Below are 20,592 nucleotides of genomic sequence, written 5' to 3' on the forward strand. Positions count from 1 at the left end.
TGATGAATTTATGAAACCTTCAAGTAATAGAGGCCTCCACACTTGTGCCTTGAACTAATCGTCCTCCTCATTTGAATGTCCTAAAAGACATAATTAGTAGAAAAAAAGGTTACGAAGCATGGTAAGGACTTCATAAGTCGACTTACAAATAATAAATTAATTGGGAAATTAGGAATAAAAAATAAATTTTGAGACATAAGGAGGAAGTAGGCTGAGTTGACCCATCGCTATCAGTAGAGGAAAGAGAACCATCTTCTAATGTAAGAAAATACACTAGAATCAATGATGCAAGAAAACACTCGACCTAACGGAAGGCAAACATACATGAACTAGCCATAGTAGCTATGGTAGTAGGAACATTTTGGCTCATGAATGAGGTGTTAGCTATCAACTAGGTAGAGGAAAGAGAACCATCTTCTAATGTTACATTTTAAAATTGTGAGAGCTGATTAAGATAGAAAAATATTGAAAACATACTTGACATGTGCAATAAATACACTAGAATCAATGATGCAAGAAAAAACTCGACCTAACGGAAGGCAAACATACATGAACTAGCCATAGTAGCTATGGTAGTAGGAACATTTTGGCTCATGAATGAGGTGTTAGCTATCAACTAGGTAGAGGAAAGAGAACCATCTTCTAATGTTACATTTTAAAATTGTGAGAGCTGATTAAGATAGAAAAATATTGAAAACATACTTGACATGTGCAATAAATACACTAGAATCAATGATGCAAGAAAAAACTCGACCTAACGGAAGGCAAACATACATGAACTAGCCATAGTAGCTATGGTAGTAGGAACATTTTGGCTCATGAATGAGGTGTTAGCTATCAACTAGGTACATTTTGGCTTAGAATAGTAGCTATTTTAAAAAAATATTTTATTATTTATAAAATCTTCTATTTATTTTATTAATTTTTGGTTGTTTCTTATGTGAATACAAACACAAGAAAATCAGTTAACATGAATTTCTTCTCATAGTAAAATTTTAAAATGAAAAATTAACCAAAGAGAAAATGAAAGAGATTTATAAAAGCCCTCAGATTGCCCTTAATCGTACTCCAATCCTTTCCCCTCTGCATGCAACTACAAGATTCTTGCGTTGATCATCTTCTTCTTTCTCATACACTGTAATGCTGCCCAACGGTATCCATGTCAAGCCCCTTCAACTTCTTAGTTGATTCCACTTGGCCCTTGAGTGTGTACAGCTTCCGAAGCCTATACATGACAACGTAAATAATTTAATGACTGAGCACAACCATTTTTCTCGATTTCCAGAGCAAAACCATTTTATAGGGAGCATGATTTTTACCTTTCTCCTTCTACTCGACTCTTGGCCTGCTCAGCAATCAGTTTGACGACTATCTCGACAATCTCTGAGGGCGCCGCGTAGCTTTTCTTCTGGTTGAACTGAGGGGTGGTTCCAGGAGGAGGACAGATAGAGAGATTATTTCTTGGTAACAAGTCTTCAATTTTTCCTTCCAGCATCTTCACCACCCTCCCCGTGGAAGGTCGATTAACGGGATCAGCTTGCACACAACACAGGCCAACTACGATCATCTTTCGTGAAGTATCGTCTTTCAGTATTCCTTGTTGCTGTTGATGATTTAAATTCTCACGTACCCAAGTAAGAAGATCCAATCGCTTATGACTAAGTATCCTCTTTCCTACCCCCATTTCCAACAGCATTACTCCAAAGCTGTAGACGTCTGACTTGCTCGAAATACTAGAACCTATAAAATGCTCGGGGGCAATGTAACCATGGGTTCCCCTGGTTGCTTCAAATGGCTGTTCTTCGCCTCTTTTCCATTCCTTTGCTAGACCGAAGTCGCAGATTTTGGGACAGAAATCTTTGTCCAGAAGAATGTTTGCTGGTTTTATGTCTAAATGCAGAACTGAAGTTTTCCGACCGTTGTGTAAGTAATCCAGACCCTGCGCTACGCCAATCGCAATTTGGTGTATCTGCTTGCTTCCCAAAGACTTGGGCAAGCCGATGTACTTGTCGAGAGACCCATTTGGCATGAACTCATAGATGAGAGCACTTTTGGAAAACTCAGAGCAGAAACCCAGAAGCTTCACGATGTTAACATGATGAGTTGTCCCAATAATTTTGAGCTCTGTATAGAATTCCTTCTCAGCTCCCTCTACGTGAAGAACTTTCACTGCAACCACACGACCGTCACAAAGCTTCCCTCGGGATACAGTTCCAAAACCTCCCCGACCGATTTCCGTGCGGAAGGATTTGGTCATTTTCTTGACATCTGCGAACTTGTATCTCTTAAAGTAGGGTTCAAAATCATTTGAAGCCTCCATATATTGAATACGCATTGGAAATCTATCATTGTTTGAGATGACCTCCTCCACCTGAGAGGAGTTCCTTTCTTTCCTCTCTTTCTCTTCCTTTTCTTGCCGGAAGATTTGCTGTTCTGTGGAGATACTCCTGTAAAAGAAACCAAGAAGGGATTACAGCTAGTAAGACTTTACATGAAGGGCATTTTTTTAATTTATTGGGTGATATTATAAATGTAATGTTCTGTGGAGCATAAAATTTAACAAAAATTATTTTAAAGGGTATCAAAACCTCGTCTTCTTAAATTCAGCGACAACATGGTCGTTAATCGTTAATGACCCTTATTGAGATATCTTTGAAGCATTGATTATCTTGGCCCTTTATAGACAAGAGAGATGAAAACGTCCAAAATAGTTTTGTTTTCGTCTATGAGATTCATATAAACATGGAAACAGTATCGCGTCTTGCTTTTCTTTCCTGATTTTAAACTAAATTAATAGCTTGAGAAAAATTATAAGTTTTAGCTTCAGAAAAGTAAATCTTATTATGCTAGATTCTGAAAGAACTGGGGAAATCTGAATTTTACCTGATTGGAGCTATTTGCTCTAGGCTTTTGTTATTGTTTTCCTTCATGATGGACTCCCAGTTTTTATCCTGATTCTTGCTGGAGATTTTGAGGTTCTTCTTTCCTATGTCACTGCAGTCACCTTCTTTTTGTACTTGATCTTGTCTTCCCTTTTCATTCTCATTATTGAATTCAGCTTTTGTACTGTATTGCTCCTCTGACATTGTTTTCTTTGTTTCAACTTGTTCCAGGTTGGAGGCTCTGGGAAAAGGACCCTGTTCCTCTATACCCAAGTGAGGTCTTAGGGATTCCTCTGTTTTAAAGTCACCTTCTTCTTCCTCTTCTTCATTGAAAATTTCCGCTCTTCTCTGGCAGAATGCTTCGTTTGATACTATTTTCTTCGTTCGGCTCTTTTTCCATCCATCTCCCTTTGTAATGGACGTTTCGCTCGGTAAATTGAGCGACAGAATTCTATCTTCCTCTACATCTTGGAAAAGAGAACGGAATTGTGCCCACTTCCTACAACTGTCATCATTGTCTTCGGCCTCCTCTTTAACTTTAGACTCCCGATTCTTGATCCCAAAGTAGAGTTTATTTTTATTTAACTTGCATCTGTGTGTCGAGTGCCCCTGCAAGCGGCAATTAGCACAGTAGGAAGGCAATTTCTTGTAACTTACTGCTTGCCAGAAGCCACTATTTCCCATTCCAATCCACAATTTGTTTGGGAGCTCTTTACAGAGATCGACTTCAACCCAGACCCTGGCAACGTCAGTTCTAGTCAAGTTTCTGGTCTGGCCATCGACTGCAATTACTTTCCCAACTAAGGAAGCTATTGACAGTAGTAGATCTTCCTGGAAGAAGACAACAGGGAGGAAAGGAAAGGAAACCCATACAGCAGCCGAAGACGTCTCTCTTTGAGATTGTAAATTTGGAGACCACTTAAAGACGTTCATCAAGTGGCCGTCAATTATCCACTTTTGTCTTGTCCAAATGAAGAGCATATCATCATCGTTCTCTAAACTAATGAGGACATGTGAAGGATCCAGCAGAGTTACGGACCATTTACCTTTCAGTGCCCATTTGTTGCTAGCCCATTTTCTTATGAGCGACAACTTGGGTCTTTTGTGGTTGAATTTTCCAACAAGGCAGAATTTAAACTTTTCGGCGTGCGAGCTAATGAGGTATTCTTGAAAGCGAATCGAATGCTCAGGTCTAGTTTCCTGAGTCAGCTTATTGGCAGGAGTTTGTGTCTGATGATCAGTCGATGGAGCCGAAGATTTATGATCTCGGGCAGGAGTAGATGGAGCTGAAGGTTTATCATCATCTGCGGCAGTTAAAGTCGAGACGTGTTTAGCAGCTCCCGAATCGGAATAAAAAGCTTTCAACGCCCATTTCTTCGTGGATCTCCTTTCATCATTTCGTTTCTGCGTGGGGATTTCGATATCAGAAGACAACCTATCGACCCAGTGGTCATCTTTTGCTTCGAAATTCTTTGATTTAAAGTAAGAAATGGCCGACTGATTGTAAACCCTAGTGCAGACATCCATTTCTCTGTTCCGCGGTTGCCTTCTCAATCTGCCGACTCTGCACTTCGCAGTTAGAATAGAAGTGGAGATAATTTACTTGTTTTCGTGGAACAAGCAAACGAACTTTCGTTTTCTTCTCTTTCTCGACTAATAAATTCTCCAACCTAGCCCTGTTAGTGCACCTTGTACGTGAAATGTATTTCACTTACGGGCAAATGGCACAAAAATACGTTCGACGTGTGAATTCACTTTCACTAGGTCAATTACATCGGGCGAGGCTGGAGAAAAAAATTTCCCCCAACTCTCTTGCGACCATCAGCGATTTCATTCCCCCTTCTGCATCTCCCCCACCCCCCCGAAACTGATTCTTCTTCTTAGCCGAGGCAAAATGTGTCCGAAACTGAGTCTCTCCTCAAATGTTGTTGACAAACCCTGATCTCTTCATCTTACCTATCAAACCCTCGCTTGTTTCTCTATTGACTAACTTCAAATTTATTTTTGAATGTTGGCGGCGCACAAGTGCAGAGAGAAAAGGACTCCACCTCCCCTAGATTGGGAATTCACTTTCTGCAGCAATGATACATCAACATTTTTATTAATTGAAATCGAAATAAAAGAAATGAACTTCGTGATTATGCAAAATATTCTGGAAAGTATTAGAAACATTGGGCGGCTATATTCCTTGGACGCTTGATTTGATCCCTAAAATCTAAAAGACTCCTAACCATAAAATCTTAAATACCCCCTTACAGTGCATCTAAAGAAACATCTTTCAAATAACCAATCTTCTTTAGATATGGTAGGCAACAAAGACCATCATATTTTGCAGTTCTGAATGCTCTCCAACAAGACGGGGGGAAATTCTGATCGTAGGCTCTCCCTCATTTTAATCAAGAACAAACCCAAAACCCAAAACTCAATTGGATGGCAATCCGTTTCCTCCAATAAATCAACAAATGGAACTGTACAATGGCGCCCACGTTTTTGGTTGGCCGGCCTTCAAAAAACAATTGTGGGACCCAACACAAGCGCACCACCTTGCACTCCAGCCTGGACCGGGTGATAAAAGTACAAGAAACCGATTTCATCACACCAGCAGCATTCCCTCTTCTGAGTGTTTCCTTCTGCAAAATAGTACTCCATTTCTCACCCACCTTGCTTATGGGAGGGAGGCAAACTGGGAAAAATGCTGAATAAGAAGCGGTTGACATTTAAAACCAGAACAGTGATGGATATGATATAATACATTTTCATATCTGCACCAACTCAGAGCTCAACCTCTTGAAGATCCCCAAAACTGCCATCACCATTCATCCGCAAAGATGCATCATTCTGATGCAAGGAAGGTTCACTTGTAGAGGAAGAAGGTGGTGAGCCCAATGCTCCTCCCATAGGCTTTATTTTGGTTATACCATTGTTCTTCAACATATCGTAGCTTCCACTCCATGAAGCTGCTCGTGAACGAGAATGGAGAGAGCCATTGCCATTCCGGAAAGGCTCTAGCCTCTTATTCACTCCAGGACTGATGTTGTCCATACTTGGAAACCGTTGCATGGGTGGAGTGGGTGAAGACAAAAAAGATGGTTCTTTTGCTCCCAAGGTAGGTGAATCCTCATGTGCAGAAATTTCCCGAGACATTTCTAATGGAGGATCTAAAGTTGTGACCTCCGCAGATGTTGTGGGTGTAGGGACAAAAAAATTGGCACCACCCACAGGTTTTGATGCAGGTGCTGGAGGTGACTGGAACAAGTTTGTTGGAGTCCCTCCTCCTTTGTTGAATGTGTCAACATACCTGAAAGAGCAGATGGTATTGGGCTTCCTCAAGAAACTCGTGCTCTCAAGAATCAAGATGCTTATAAAGAAAATACAGAAGGAAATTTTTACCTCGATCTTACTCCCATCCGGCCTCGAGCAGAGAACTGGTTTGAAGGAGGAATAGGTGGAATCGCTGAATTGTGGTCCAATGGGTTTGTACTTTTAGATTCAAGTGCACCATTAGCAGATGAAACGTGAACCTGGCTTTTGAAGGCATTATTTATGTTGTAATCTGATGTACCATTCTGGAAAGTAGTAGTAGTGGGAGGGGGTGGCAAAGCAGCTTCCTCTGCTGGGGGTTCTGCACCTTCTTCCACCCATCTCTTAAGTTTCTCATCGTAATAGAACTTGTTCTTCTCGCCCAGTTTTGCCTACAGCAGCAAAGCAGCATATTAGCTGAAATTTTATAGTGAAGAAAAATATGGCTAATGAAATAAAAGCATGAACTTTGCAAGTACCTGACGATCTGATCGAGATCTTGAAACCCATCCCATGGTTTTCTGTATGAGTTGTGAGCCAAAGCGTCCAAATCGGGATGGACCACCAGCAACAGCAGCTTTACCTCCAGAAGATGTTTCCTTTGAGAGATCAACCTATAAAACAGAAAGATAGATAATAACTTAAAGAGTACAGACAGTTAACAAAGTTTCAACAAGGTTGATTGATCTAATTTTGGAATGAGAACATAGAATCACTGTTGAAGTCAGATGCTACAGAGGTCTCTAACCTGTTTTTGGCTCGTAGCAAAATCTGGCTCTGAAATACTTCTATTGTGCATTGTCATTCTACCGCCATCACTTGTCCACTCGCTGATTGGCTCCATAGATGCTGATGGCATCAATGATGACATAGCCATAGTGGACTGGCTCATTGCTACCTTAGGGACTGCAGAGTAGTGGTCCCGTTCACTACCTTGGACACCATTTTGAGAAATCGAAGGAGCAGGAGGTGGGACCCCAATCATGCGGGAAATGGATCGATCAATAGACGTGAATAACTTTCCTACCAGTTTTCCAGGAGCTAAATTTGTGTTATATCCACCCTGCAAATTGATATTAACAGGATCAATACTCGATGTTAGTATAAATGGACAGTGCTATGTAATTGGCAATCAGAATAATACCTGCTGATGGGTCCGAATACGCTCCTCAAGAGATGCAGCTAATGATTTCCATGTTTCCACCTCAGGGGCACGGCTAGGATTTTTCAAAGTCTTTAACATAGCTTGACAGTACCTAAGTTGAACAAAACCAGCTAAGCAACTAGAGCAAAATTTAACTGACGTACATAAATTTTATCAAGTTACACACCTCAATGAATCTGACACTTTTCCCACTTCAGCCAGCATATATGCATATATAAGCTTGTAAGGCTGAAATGGTAGTAAGATATACTGAGAATTTCCCAACACCTTTGAATATTCGAACAACTCTGTCCTCTGTCCAAATCATCCATATGTCAGATAACTCTCACAAATGACAAAGATGCAGAGAAACATCACAATTATATCAGAGCAGAAAATAGAAGACATCTAGGAAAAATTAGCTTTGAAAAACTTTAACAGAAGGAACTGGGGAAGGGTGCTGGCTGTATTGACTACCCAATAAAATTAAATAATCACATGAGCAAAGATTGCAAAAATCCTTCTCAGTAAAGAACAAGTAGTTTATGACTGGACCTGAATAGCCTCTGGTGTCACATAAGTTCGCTGATATTTCAAGTGATCGGCCCCAACTAGACAGAGTCTTGCACTGTCAGAATATGATTCAAAATTTGTTTCTGCCACTAAGTAGCAGGTGTGAGCAGCAGTTATCTGCATCATGACACTGTCATATGAGATTTTCATATATGCAGAACTAAACAAAAATAAATCAACACTAATAAGAAAAGAGATAAAATAAGACAACAGGAAGACAAACCTCCCCTCTCTCTCTCCATAGGTGATCTCCAAGACAAATAATCACGAGCTCATCACCTTTTGTCCTATTAGCAGTAATGACAGCAAGGTTCTCTTCCCAATCGTCCAGCATACCATTTATATACATCTATTGCAGAAAAAATAAACACTTCAGAGTGCTCACTTAAGCGCAAAAACAAAAAGAAAAAAAAATATAGAATTCACATTCTGAAATTCAGATATCAATTATCAAATACAGATAGAAAGCCTTTTAAGAGCCAGTTAAGTAGTGCCTATCTCAGGAATTCATCATCTGTAACTTTTTTTTTTGAAAAAGAGAAATTCATCATCTGTAACTTAAAGGTGCATCCGTGAATTAGAGAGAGAGAGAGAGAGCATAATTGTTCTTTTTCACATGCCTATGAGTCCAACATGAAAATATTGTGGCATTTTTATCTTTAGGTAAAAAATCTAAGCAATAACCTCTCTCTTGCTGCATGCTCCTTTCAGACAACTTATATCAGTTTCAGACTCATCCAATCTTGTCATATATTCTCAAACAGAAAAGCCCAATTGAATCAAACAACGGGATGTCAAGAGACAGTACATGGAATATAGCATTAAAATCAACAAGGATCCAAAGTAAGTAGAACCTGAAAATTTTAAGATGTAATAACTAGCACATCTTACAACAGCAACTGAAAAACCAAGGACATATTGATGAAAATAACTAAAAATTTTTACTAGAAAATAACTAGAATTTTAGAATCTAGTATATTGTAATGGCTTTATAACTCAAATAACAGGCAACCTCCTGCGTGGACTGTTGGGATGGAGCTACAGCACCCTGTAAATGGGCATTAACTGAAGTGCTTGCAGAGAAAACATCCCCAGGTTGTCCTGCAATCAGTAAGAATAATGTCCGCAGAGGTGACCCGGGTACAAGTTGCCGATAAGACATTTGCTTCAAAGTATCAATGTAAGCCTGGAAAATCAGTAGAAAAGCAAGAAAAATAAAAAATACTAAATAATCTAAGGACAAAGACTTCTACATATTATTCCAGACTTAATTATGGAAAATTTATTACATAATGACGCAAGTAGTAGTTACTGAACCTGCTCGCCAAGTTGTAATGCAAGAACTAGAGCAAGATTCCACAGCTGACCTTCTACTGCACAATGAAGAGCCTCTTTCCTTCTGCCAGACACAAGAAGCTTTTGCACCTCAATTGCCGCTCCCTGACACAGCTCATAAGTATTATTTCCTGTAATTTATTGTTTACAGCAAAACGAAAATGGAAACCAAACAGAAGATACCCTCATCTGAGACTCAGATGGCAAATTTTGCAAACAATTTGTGACTGCACTACTCCTAGCAGAGGAAAAGAGCTGCGTTACATCTGACTCCGGACCATCAGTTTCCTATAAGAGTGAAAAGAAATGGAAGTAACCAACAAGATAAACTACTTGAGAAACTTCGCATTGAATTATGTTTATAACAACATTTAGACAGTTCTCATTAAAAAGTAAATTTCATTTAAACATTTAACATTGACCCAAATCAATTCGGATTTGCACAAAAATCAGGTCACACAACCAAATAATTATTATCATGGCCAGGTAGTAAGACGTGTTTCAGTGAAAAAAGAAAAGCAAAATGTTAAACTAATCAACAAGAAACATTGCAAATGAAAATGAAATAAAAGGCACATTACCGAAGCCTCCCATCTTACCAGCAATGAGGTGTCGACACCAAAAGGTGACCTCAGTTTTCCATACTTCTGACAAGATAATTTCAGTAAAGAAAGAAGTAATCTGGTATGCTCTGTCTTTCTTGTGTCTAAATTAGCAGAAGCACAGTTTGCAATCTTCTCATCTATCCATTTATTTAATTCCTTATTTGCAACATTCCCACCAACAAGCGGACCTGGAAATGACTGTTGGCACAACACAGAGAAGTAATCACATTCATCGTGGACAGGGCTTGCAACTGTGGTTTTATCCATAACAACTTCTGCCAAGTTGAGGATGGAAATGGAGCCTCCTACAGAATCCTTCACATAGAACAAACAATTCAAGACCTTAAGAGAACACAAAAATCTGAGACCATTAGATACATTGGGAGTTAGATGTTAGGACCCAGAGCGTTACCTGGTGGCTTCCATAAGTGGAGCTTGAAGAATGATTGCTGTCAGCTCTCATGATTACAAGCTTGCCTCCAAATCCAAATGAAACCAATGTATGCAACGGGCGGCCAGCAGAAGACCTCCCTTCTACAGGAGTATAAGATGTGCGAGTATAAGCAGTTGTTCCAGACTGATGTTGCCCCGGAGAATAACTCACTGGCATCTGATTACCATAGTAATCAGGGGTGAAATGCTTTGGCTGGCTCTGTTCCATAGTTGGTTGACTGAACTGGTGCGTGTTATCAGTGGAAGCAAAGTTTTGGAAGCCTGTCCCACTGTTATTCCTGCCAAAGACATGACTTACTTGCCCATACATTGAATCGCTTTCAACAGGTTTAAAACCCATCTGGTGCTCTTCATAGCTATGTGTGGGCGCCATTGAACCATTAAAGTTTCCTGCTGATACAGTGCTACTTGACACAACTGGCTGAGGTTCCCAGGTATTGTGACCATAGTAACTAGTGGAGTCACTCCAATTCCCAGCATGACCTTGACTATCCAGTCCCTGGGAATTATATTGTTCAGTTTGACTTATTTTGTCATACGCAGTGCCTGAAGAAGCATCAAGAACTCCAATCTGATGGTTATGAGTTGTAGATTCTGTATGGGCAGCTGAAACGAAAGTGTCTAATGAGCGCCATTCCTGTACTATTGTGTCATAATACCAGCCAGGGTACTGAGGGTCAAAGATCATGTGTGCTGGGTATTCATTGGCTCCTTGAGAAGCTTGGTTCCAGTTAGAAACACTGGCAGTGGTTGCACTATCAACTGTGGTCCCCACAACCAACTGTGCTGTATGCTGCAAATAAGAAACTTCTGACTGCTGATCTGAAGCAACAAAACCATCTCCTACCAGATTCCTGTCATGGAAATCCTCTTGGGCAGTTCCTGTTGTATTGTAGCCATCAATTTGAAGCCACTGACCCGCGAGTGCATCATAACGCCACCCAGGATAAAGATTTTCCCAGTACTGACTATTGTATACATCCTCTCCAGCTGCTGTTTGTGCCACCATTCCTCCATAAGCTTGAGTATTTTGATCACAGTATGTATAAGACGTAGTTGAATCAGATACAGGTTTTTCTATTGTTTCCGTGATGGCCTCTTCATTGTCCTTTAGCTTATCTGCAGAACTCTCTGGAAAACTGCTAAAAAAATCTGAAAATGATCCAGATGCATTATTATCATGTTGGCTCGTATGAGTATTAAAAGCACTCCACTGGACTTCCTTTACGTTGGTTCCACAAGATCCACCACTTTCGCTTGCAGCAGAATCTGAAACTGTTTCTGGTTTGGTAGATGAATCATTGGATTCTACTATGGTATCAACAGCCACAGGATTAGAAGAAACAAAGGAAAGGTTCTCTTCTGCAACCAAAATGTCCTTTTCCAAAACCTCAGAGGAAGGTGCCACAGTTTTTGATGGATCCTCTACAGACATGTCCTCCAATATCGAGCCCATGTCTCCAATTCTTGGATTTGCAAAGGCTTTTGCACCATCGGTTTCAATTATGCCTTCCGTGGAACTCCGTTGGGATTCTGTGATTCCAAAATCGTCATCCACAAGCTTATCAAAGAAGGCTTCGTCTGTTTGATCCTCCATCTGAAATGGAGGAGTTGCCATCAAATAGCAGAGAAAATCCTAAATCCTGAAAGTCACCTTCCACAACTCTTGACTGCTATAATGGTCAATGAATATCCAGCAGAATTCACCCTAAGATGGATAAATTAGACGTCAAAGTCTACCATTGCTGCGTCCTAAGGCCATGATTTGAAGCCAACCTCTGCTGCCAACTTTACACATACTCAAAATGGTCTTCTTTGACAAATAACACAAAATCCAGATCGGAAATCCGGAATAACCGTAACCATAGAGGTCAGAACGAACGGATCTACAATTCTATATACAGAAATAAGGTTGTTATGATAGATTCATAATACGAGAAGCTCGAACCGAACAAGATCTAAGATTCTTCGGGAGCCTGCGACTAGAACAGAGGAGAGAAAAATCTTCAAAATCGAAAATGCGAAATCACTCTAACGCAAAACTAGCAATCGAATTCTAAATAGAATATGTAGCGTAGGAAAAACGACTCACCTCCCAAATTTCAGAACATCCGAACGATCAGCTAGGGAGGAAACCAAAGAACGCAGAACAAACCCTCGATTTCGCCACAGCCGACAAATCACCACCCACCAAAGGCTCGTTATTTCCTTCAGTTTTGTCTATTCGATTTTTCTCCCGTTTATTTTATTTTAATTTACCGCCTGATCCGGCCGTAAATCGAGTCGCGTTACTGATAAATGCTGGGAACGGCGATCCTGAGCCGAGACGCAGAATCAGACCGAACCGACTTACCGATTAGTAATGAACCCGACCCGGGAATCGATCCCTCCCTTTTTTAAATAAATAGTTGTTTTGAAAAAAAAATATATATAAGCAATTTAAATTAATTTTATAAAAAATATGAGGGTAATATTGTAAAAAAGACCCTATGGATTGATTTTCAATATTGGTATCACATCCTGGCACTAGACGCCAGGATCTCTTGCTATTATTGACAGACAAAAAGTCAACCATTCTCACGTGCTTCGCTTCGGGACTTGAGAAGTCTGGTCCTTAAAATCGCATTTTTTTAAATAAAATAAAATAAAATAAAGGTCTTGACAAGTCAGAACATTAGCACAACCAAGAGCCGCGACCGGGTTCGAGTTAATCGGTTTAAATGATTTGACCCACCAGTTGAACCAATAACTCTTTTTGCTTTCTTAAAAAATGGTTACATATGAATTTTGCTTTTACCAGCTCCATATATATTGGGTAGTAAAGCACTAAGCTTAATTAAAGCAGGTAATAGCTTAAATAAGCATTTAAAGATTTTCCATAAATTATCTAAGTAAAGACCTCAAAGGTATGTTTAAAGAAAACTAGGAAGGTAGAAGCATGGACTTGAGTCAAATCTAATTTAAATTCCAAATATAAATTTTTAAAATTAACATCAACTAGAAAGAGAAGAACGTCAACCACTTGTTGAAATAAAAGGGTGAGGAATAGGGAAAATTATAGCTCAAAGATGGGTATAGTGGATTTTTTAATACATATAAAAGACCTCAAAATATGATATATATCAAATTATTGATTGATACTTGTAAACGGTGGTTCTCCCTATATTATGCCCTGTTAATGCGTTAAAATATGTCAAAAATTGTTAGTGCACAGCGTAAATGCAGAGGGAAAGTAAAATATGTATTTTACTTTTCCCCTGCATTTAGGCATAATGGGAGGGAAAGTGAATTCAGAGCTTGACCCCTCTGAATTCACTTTCCCTCCCTCAATTACATCAGGTTCGGGTTATCGGGAAGGAAGGCTTTGTCGAACGAGGGCTTCAGAGAAAAAAAAAATCTCTCGCTCGTGACCAACCTTCGGTGATTTCAATCGTCATCTGTGCGACCTGTCTCCAGCGCTTGACTCCCTTCCTCTCGCTGTTCCCAGCACCAACGACCTTCGGTGACTTCTCTCCCATCTTTGCAACCTCTCCGACTCCTCTCTCACTCGCGACCTTTGGTGATTTCAGTCACCTCCTCTGTGACCTATCCCCTGTGCTCGACTTTTTACCTCTCGCCGTCCCCTGCACCGACGACTTCTCTCCCCTATTTGCAACCTCCATTATTCGTTCCACTCGCCGCAACCTCTGTTATTCGTTCCACTCGCTGCAACCTCTGTTATTCGTTCCACTAGCTGAGCGAGGAAGACAAACTATAGTAAATCGTTTTAAATAATTATTCTTATTAAATTTTCCTTTTAAATAACCATTGTTATTTTTATTTATTTTATAATCTCATTTTTCTATTTTTATTTTATATTCATAATTTTTACTTTTTCATTATGCAATACTTAGTATTTAATTACTTCCCGATTTTTTTAATTATAAAGTATAATTAAAACTAATAATTTATTTTAATTTTATTTCGTTCCTTTTAAAATAATTTTAATTTTGTTTAATGTTTGGGTCAAGTGGAGTTTCTAGACACCCAACCTAACCTCGAGCCATATTTTTAAGAACTCAACTTCACCTCGAACCCTTAACCTTAAACCCTTACTTCTAATTTGACAAAAAAAAAGTCTAAAAAAAAAGAACTATGTCCACCTTGTTTTTCCACCCTAATTTGACAAATATCTGTGTGTTGTATTTTTGTATATATAATTGTAATTTTTTTATATTAAATAAGTGATTGAGTTATATTTTTATTATTTTTATTTTTATTATCACGATGTCACGATGTTTGTGTAGTACGCTATATAGTATGATGTTTGTATAATTATTTAATTTTTAGATATTATAAAATTACAAATTTAATAATATAAAAGTAAGTATTTATTTAATAAAAAAATAATGTTAAAAATAACATAAACGAATATAATACATTTAGTTATTAATTTATTGATAATATATGGTGTTCTTTAACATAAAAAAGTCATTATTAAACAGGAAAAATCTATCAAATACTAACACACTATATATTTTTACATATTATTAATTAAAAATATTTTTCCATTAAATTTAAAACCATTGATTTTATTAATTATAAAAATGAGTTAATTAAACCAAGTGCTTGAGTTAACAATATTTGTAGTTATACCTAAAGATATGTGATTATCACCGACACTTTTCAATAGGAATGTTCCTGGATATTATAACTTTAAGAAAAGTAAAAAAATTCATGATTCCTTAAAGCTTCATTTCTGCACTGTATCAAATGAGATTGAACAAGTTGAGCCAATTACAGTCAGTAGCAAACACAAGAAAATCCAGTTGACGGAATTCAGATTATACAAGAGTAATGATGCCATTAATTCTAGAACAACCAGTCATAGCTGCGGAAATAATTTTTTGTCAATATCGGTGGTCTACATGAAAGCCCAAAAGACTAAGACAGAGACAATTACAAAGAGTTCCTGTGAACAAACAAATGTACTGTGACAGCTCCCCTGAACCCAAATCTACTGTTTTACTTGTAAAAATCGAAATCTGTTTCGGGCTTCTTCACGTTGGTTCTGTAGCCTTTCTCAAAATCCTTGGGAAGAATTACGTAATGGTTCTTCCAAACTGCATGCATTCCCACTTCTTGACAGATTGCTGCAATCTGCAGACATTTTACAAGAGCAACAAAATATATGTTAAACCATCAAGAAATCTGAAGAGTTACCAAAGTTCAAAAGTAATAATAAATACACTTACCTTTGCAGCACTGATTTTGTCAGGTCGAGAAACATAGTCTTCTAAATCAACCTCATCACCTAAGTTCATTTTAGTAGTGCAGACCTGTTATCAAAACACATACAACAGAATAAATAAATAATAAATGATTAAAAATGCAAGAATTTGATACAACAAAATTTAACACCAGAATCACCCCAAAAAAATGTGCAAACAATTTCTTTCCTAGCAAGTTGGGAATGGTAAACATGAAACCGATATTTTGCTAGGCCAAGAGCCAACTGAAACAACTGTGCTTTTAGTAAGGAACCAACTAAAGATATGTGATTATCACTAGCACTTTGCCAACGGCTATAAACAAAAGACTAAACAGTTATAACTACAAATTTTAAAGATATGTGCTTGAGTTATAACTAAAGATATGTGATTATCACCAGCACTTTGCCAGCGGCTATAAACAAAAAGAGAATTTTGACCTGCTCGACCAAGAGATCGAGCTTTTTGCTGTCATCTTCGAAGGTCCAAATGTCATATGGTCGAGCAGTTGGTTGTCTTCTTACAACCATGTATAATCTAAATTCGAGATGGTCCTCATAGAAAAAACTTTATCAGACAACCTTTACCCGTCACGGAAACACAAACCATAAAAAATAGAATACCAAGTGGTGGATATGTATAACACCCGAATCTCCTCACCACATGGCAAAAATATTCCATAACACTTCAAAAATTTTCAACAACAATCTAAAACATTTCAAAATTAATCAAACTATTTTCACTACTGCATATGTACTAAACAATGCAAAAACACACACATCAAGTCCAAATTCACTGAACACCCCAGGTAGAGCCCCATATGACTTCGCAGTCACTACGAACTCTACTTAATCAGTGATGGGGGTCAGGTTTTGTTGGCTAATGGATGCCCGTGTAGGCGACTCAGCCTTGTTTGAATTGGACTAAAAAACCCCTAATAAAACCTAAACCCTAAACCCTATCACCTACTAAACTCTAAACCCTAAACACTAATTCCAGAACTTAATACCCTAAACCCTAGACCCCCTAAACCTTAAAAGCCCTAAACCCTAAACCCTACACCCTAATTCCAGATCCTAAACCCAAAAAACCCTAGACCTTAAAAACACAAAACCCCCAAAACCTTAAAAATCCTAAACCCCATAAACCTTAAAAACCCTAATCCCTAAAAATTTAATTAAAAAAATATTTCCAAAAAAATATTTCTACTAAAAATATCTTTTCAATATTTATTAAAAAAACCACTAATAGTCTCTCGAAACATATTTCTACGAAAAATGTATTTTCAATTTCTTCAAGAACCATGAGGAAGGGACAAAGAGTTTTTTTTTTTTTTTTACTAGGTTATGAAGTCACACGTGCGAAATCGACTTCGCGCAGGGGTGGGAGAAATTATTTTCTCCCAACTTAGGTATCTCTCTGTACTCTCGTTTTCCACCAAGACGACGCAGAGCGATGGCGTGGCGCCGGCGAGGACTTGACGTCGGCGATGGAAGTGGCAGCGACGAAAACAGAGGAGGCGAAGAAATCGGAGGAAGAGGAAGAAATCGAATGGAAGGGGATGTACCGGCCAACGGAGAGTTGTCGATGGCGACAAAGGTGGCCATAGCGGTGGACAGGAGGGAGACGAGAGAGGGGGTGCGGGAGAGAGGGAGAAAAAAAATGAAAATGAGAAGAGAGCGAGAGAGGGGCGTGCGGGGAGAGAGGGAAAAAAAAAAAAAAACTTCAAAGTTCGAACCCCCGCGTTTCCTTCATCCGGATGATTGGCAAAAAGGGTCGGAAACCAGATTCCATTTTTTATAACGTGGAGATGATGTTCCACTTCATCTCCAGCATCCAGATGACATGAACTCTGGCGCTCCACTAATGACGTAAACTGATGAATGGCGTAATGCGGCCGATCTTCATCTTACCCTTCAAGTTGACTAACCCCCCCTTAATGCACTTTTTTATTTGGTACATCTGTTGTTTTTCTCATTGGGAGGTGTTTTCTGTGCAGGAGAGGCAGACGGCTCTTTTTTCTGCTACACAAACTCAGCAGGTCTGTAGTTCATTCAAATATAACACTTTATTTTTGAATGGTGGTCAAATATGATGACTTATCATTGAAAGTAGAAATAGCATAATTGTTACCTGAATGCTGTTTTGATACTAAAAAATTGATTACTTAAATGGGACTGGAATTGTCCTTTTCTTTTCTTTTTTTCCATTCCTCTTTTTGGCTTGTGGGGAAATGGTTTAGATATTGAAACAGAGCAGATGTTGTCATGACTTTTCAGGGGTTGTATTTTGTTTGAGTATTTGTTTATTTTTCTTCCTCACCTTTCTTTTTGTTAGTATTTTATTTATTTTGCCATTGTGCCTTAACTTCTCCAAAACTTTTTCAAAAATATAATCTATCCTGTAGGTTCAAGATCTTGCTCGCGTATCACTGAAAAATCCTGTTTATATTGGAGTTGATGATGGAAGATCAAAGGTATCATTCTCTAATTTTATACATGAAAGCACGTTTAAGAAACTACCCTTTTTATAAATGCAGACAATTGGACTGACAAGGTATGACTTGCGCAGGCCACTGTGGATGGGTTGCAGCAAGGGTACTGTGTTGTGCCTGCTGCTAGGAGATTTATTCTATTGTATTCCTTCTTGAAGAGAAACCTCTCAAAGAAGGTCATGGTGTTTTTCTCTTCATGTAACTCTGTCAAGTACCATTCAGAGCTTCTAAAATACATTCAGCTTGAGTGTTTTGACATCCATGGAAAACTAAAGCAGCAGAAGCGTACTTCCACCTTTTTTGACTTTTGCAAGGCAGAGAAGGGGATCTTGTTATGTACAGATGTAGCTGCTCGGGGGCTTGATATTCCAGCTGTGGTACATTTCTTTTTCACAGAGCTTATCTCATTCTTTTATCCTTCTTAAATTTGTTTAGGTTGCACAGCTTTCCTGGTGGAAATCGGTCTTGAAGTCTTTAGAAGATGCTGCTGAATAGCCTGCAAATCATTTCTATTTTTAGTGAGAACTTGTTGCTTATTGGGATCTTTTTCTTTCAGAAAAATAAGGACACTATTCTCTATGTAAAACTTGAATATACAGTCATTCTTATGGTAGACGTTCTCCTTTCCTCTTTAGCAATTTATTGTGTGTAGTTACATCACAGCATGAAGATTGCTTTGTTATCATCTTGAAGAACTTAAAAGAACTGCATATGATCCATTGTTTAGGATTTTTGAGTGCAGTTTGAATGAATGCACCAGGCGACTGAGCAACTTAGTTTTGCATCATGTTGTGGTTGAGAATAATGCCACATAGGCAGTAGTTGGATCTCTTTCTTCAGATATCTTTTTGTTTTTTCATTTCTTGTTTTTATTTTTTATTTATCATAAGAAGGAAATACCATTCTCAAATGAACTTACTCTCCAAAATTTTTTCTTGTTCGCAGGACTGGATTGTCCAATACGATCCTCCAGATGAGCCAAAGGTTTGTATAGATATCTTTTCTTTATTTTGAGTTTCTTTGTTAGTTGTGGTTTTTGTTCTTTAATTTAATTATTTATGAATGGTCTATTTTTGGTTTGTGATCCTTGTATTCTATGATAACTTCTATTTTGCATTATTTTCAGGAGTATATACATAGGGTTGGCCGGACAGCACGAGGAGAAGGTGGGAAAGGACGTGCTTTTCTGTTTTTAATGCCGGAGGAGCTCCAGTTTCTACAATACTTGAGGGTATAGTATCCATCTAGTGCTTTTATTTTGCATAAAAAAGTCCTAACTTACTTTACCCATGTTATTAAACCACATGGCATCCTCTTGTTTAATATTGGTACAGGATCCTGAAGCCTTTGTTTTTTGTTTTTATCGTTTTTCTTTTAATTCTAGGCACAAAAAGTGCCCGTAAAAGAATTTGAATTTGATGAAAAGAAAATAGTAAATGTGCACTCCCACCTGGTATGTTCCATCCAAGGCAGTCCTTTATATGTTGCTTCTTCATTTTACCTCGGCATAAACTACAGTTCCTTGAATTTGACAATGAGGCAAAAAATGCAGGAAAGCTTGGTAGAAACAAATTATTATCTGAATAAATCAGCAAAGGAAGCCTACAGATCATATATACTAGCCTACAATTCGCACTCTATGAAGGACATCTTCAATGTTCATCGCCTTGATTTCAAGGTATGAACAAATTTCACTTATTACTTCTCTTTGGGCGTGCTCAGTGCATAATGAGCTGTTCGGTTTTTGTCCTCATTTGGTTACACCAGGCCATTGCTGCTTCATTCTGCTTCTCGAACCCCCCGAAGGTGGAGCTACATATAGATAGTAACGTCTCCAAGTTCAGAAAAAAGATGCAAAAAGTTGAGGGTAGACGCCATGGAATCAGTGCAAGCAATCCTTATGGGAGGCAGAAGGGGGATTACAACAGACAGTTTGTTCGGTGTTAGTAGCATTCGATGCGGTAGCAGCAGCAGTTTTATTTAGTTGTTGCTATCGTTCTTCAAGTGAGCCATTTCACTAGTTGCCGTTCCCTTTCTGATGCAGTGACAGCAGTTTTGTTTAGTTGTTGCTGTCGTTCTTCAAGTGAGCCATTTCACAAGTTTTCGTTCCCTTTCCGATGCAGTGACAGCAGTTTTGTTTAGTTGTTGCTGTCATTCTTCAAGTGAGCCATGTCACAAGTTTCCGTTCCCTTTCCGATCCAATCCATGACTACATGATTTTGTACCAATTTGAGAAAGCTGTAGTTGTATTTATAACATTATAATCTAGATATAGTTATTTGAGTGAAAGTTGCATCCAGGTTAAAATGCAGTTTGACATAACTTATAAAGTATGATCCAACAGTAACTCAAACATGATCAATTATCTTTTCTTGCATGATTGATCATACAAAAAACAAGAATTGGAGGCTTAAATCTCACTAGGAGGGCTAAGCCTGATGACTGCAAATGGCATGAGCTTGAAGAAATAACAAAATGCTGTGGGTATCTGTTGTCACCGATAGTTCAGTAATAGATATAAGAATAAATATGTAATAAACCCATAAAGAAAATATTT

At 38.4% G+C, this 20,592-nt stretch overlaps 3 protein-coding genes across 5 annotated transcripts; 1 reads left to right on the forward strand and 2 right to left on the reverse strand.

Moving 5' to 3' along the window:
- Positions 1–919: 919 nt before the first annotated feature.
- On the reverse strand, positions 920–4,486 carry LOC137959801 (uncharacterized). Its single transcript, XM_068807157.1, has 3 exons — positions 2,884–4,486; positions 1,320–2,447; positions 920–1,225 (listed from the first exon to the last, which is right to left on the reverse strand). Exons 1-3 carry the CDS (start codon positions 4,407–4,409, stop codon positions 1,129–1,131), a joined length of 2,751 nt encoding a protein of 916 aa, XP_068663258.1. The 5' UTR covers positions 4,410–4,486; the 3' UTR covers positions 920–1,128.
- Positions 4,487–4,936: 450 nt separating this feature from the next.
- On the reverse strand, positions 4,937–12,487 carry LOC137958607 (protein transport protein SEC16A homolog). Of its 2 annotated transcripts, none has more exons than XM_068805676.1 (14): positions 12,385–12,487; positions 10,252–12,186; positions 9,834–10,154; positions 9,418–9,522; positions 9,217–9,339; positions 8,912–9,085; positions 8,123–8,248; positions 7,882–8,016; positions 7,514–7,641; positions 7,327–7,438; positions 6,931–7,245; positions 6,662–6,796; positions 6,273–6,574; positions 4,937–6,180 (listed from the first exon to the last, which is right to left on the reverse strand). In XM_068805676.1, the coding sequence occupies exons 2-14, from the start codon at positions 11,908–11,910 to the stop codon at positions 5,655–5,657; spliced, it is 4,161 nt and encodes a 1,386-aa protein (XP_068661777.1). In that variant the 5' UTR covers positions 11,911–12,186; positions 12,385–12,487; the 3' UTR covers positions 4,937–5,654. The 2 variants fall into 2 exon arrangements, with proteins under 2 accessions (XP_068661777.1, XP_068661776.1); XM_068805675.1 differs by having other exon boundaries at positions 10,252–12,274.
- A 4,470-nt stretch (positions 12,488–16,957) lies between these two features.
- Positions 16,958–20,332, forward strand: LOC137959946 (DEAD-box ATP-dependent RNA helicase 27-like). 2 transcript variants are annotated; one of them, XM_068807373.1, is made up of 9 exons: positions 16,958–17,429; positions 17,541–17,582; positions 17,949–18,017; positions 18,113–18,412; positions 18,981–19,019; positions 19,162–19,266; positions 19,420–19,488; positions 19,588–19,713; positions 19,803–20,332. In XM_068807373.1, exons 1-9 carry the CDS (start codon positions 17,421–17,423, stop codon positions 19,980–19,982), a joined length of 939 nt encoding a protein of 312 aa, XP_068663474.1. In that variant the 5' UTR covers positions 16,958–17,420; the 3' UTR covers positions 19,983–20,332. The 2 variants fall into 2 exon arrangements, with proteins under 2 accessions (XP_068663474.1, XP_068663475.1); XM_068807374.1 differs by lacking the exon at positions 19,420–19,488.
- The last annotated feature ends 260 nt before the right edge of the window (positions 20,333–20,592 follow it).

This window comes from Aristolochia californica, unplaced genomic scaffold (genome assembly GCF_029961685.1).
Source record: "Aristolochia californica isolate CCGP_79_NKW_82.1479 unplaced genomic scaffold, dmAriCali1.0.hap1 SCAF_3, whole genome shotgun sequence".
Taxonomy (NCBI): domain Eukaryota; kingdom Viridiplantae; phylum Streptophyta; class Magnoliopsida; order Piperales; family Aristolochiaceae; genus Aristolochia; species Aristolochia californica.

What these genes read in the sequence shown, in the direction of transcription:
- LOC137959801 (XM_068807157.1), bottom strand. Translation starts at nt 4,409, where the DNA reads ATGGATGTCTGCACTAGGGTTTACAATCAGTCGGCCATTTCTTACTTT. An exon ending in GAGCAAATAGCTCCAATCAG is followed by an intron (nt 2,448 to 2,883) that starts GTAAAATTCAGA and finishes TTTCTTTTACAG; the next exon opens with GAGTATCTCCACAGAACAGC. An exon ending in AGTCGAGTAGAAGGAGAAAG is followed by an intron (nt 1,226 to 1,319) that starts GTAAAAATCATG and finishes TGTCATGTATAG; the next exon opens with GCTTCGGAAGCTGTACACAC.
- LOC137958607 (XM_068805676.1), bottom strand. Translation starts at nt 11,910, where the DNA reads ATGGCAACTCCTCCATTTCAGATGGAGGATCAAACAGACGAAGCCTTC. An exon ending in CATCTGAGTCTCAGATGAGG is followed by an intron (nt 9,340 to 9,417) that starts GTATCTTCTGTT and finishes GAGCTGTGTCAG; the next exon opens with GGAGCGGCAATTGAGGTGCA. An exon ending in CGGATGGGAGTAAGATCGAG is followed by an intron (nt 6,181 to 6,272) that starts GTAAAAATTTCC and finishes CTGCTCTTTCAG; the next exon opens with GTATGTTGACACATTCAACA.
- LOC137959946 (XM_068807373.1), top strand. An exon ending in TTGATGATGGAAGATCAAAG is followed by an intron (nt 18,018 to 18,112) that starts GTATCATTCTCT and finishes TGACTTGCGCAG; the next exon opens with GCCACTGTGGATGGGTTGCA. An exon ending in TTCATCGCCTTGATTTCAAG is followed by an intron (nt 19,714 to 19,802) that starts GTATGAACAAAT and finishes TGGTTACACCAG; the next exon opens with GCCATTGCTGCTTCATTCTG.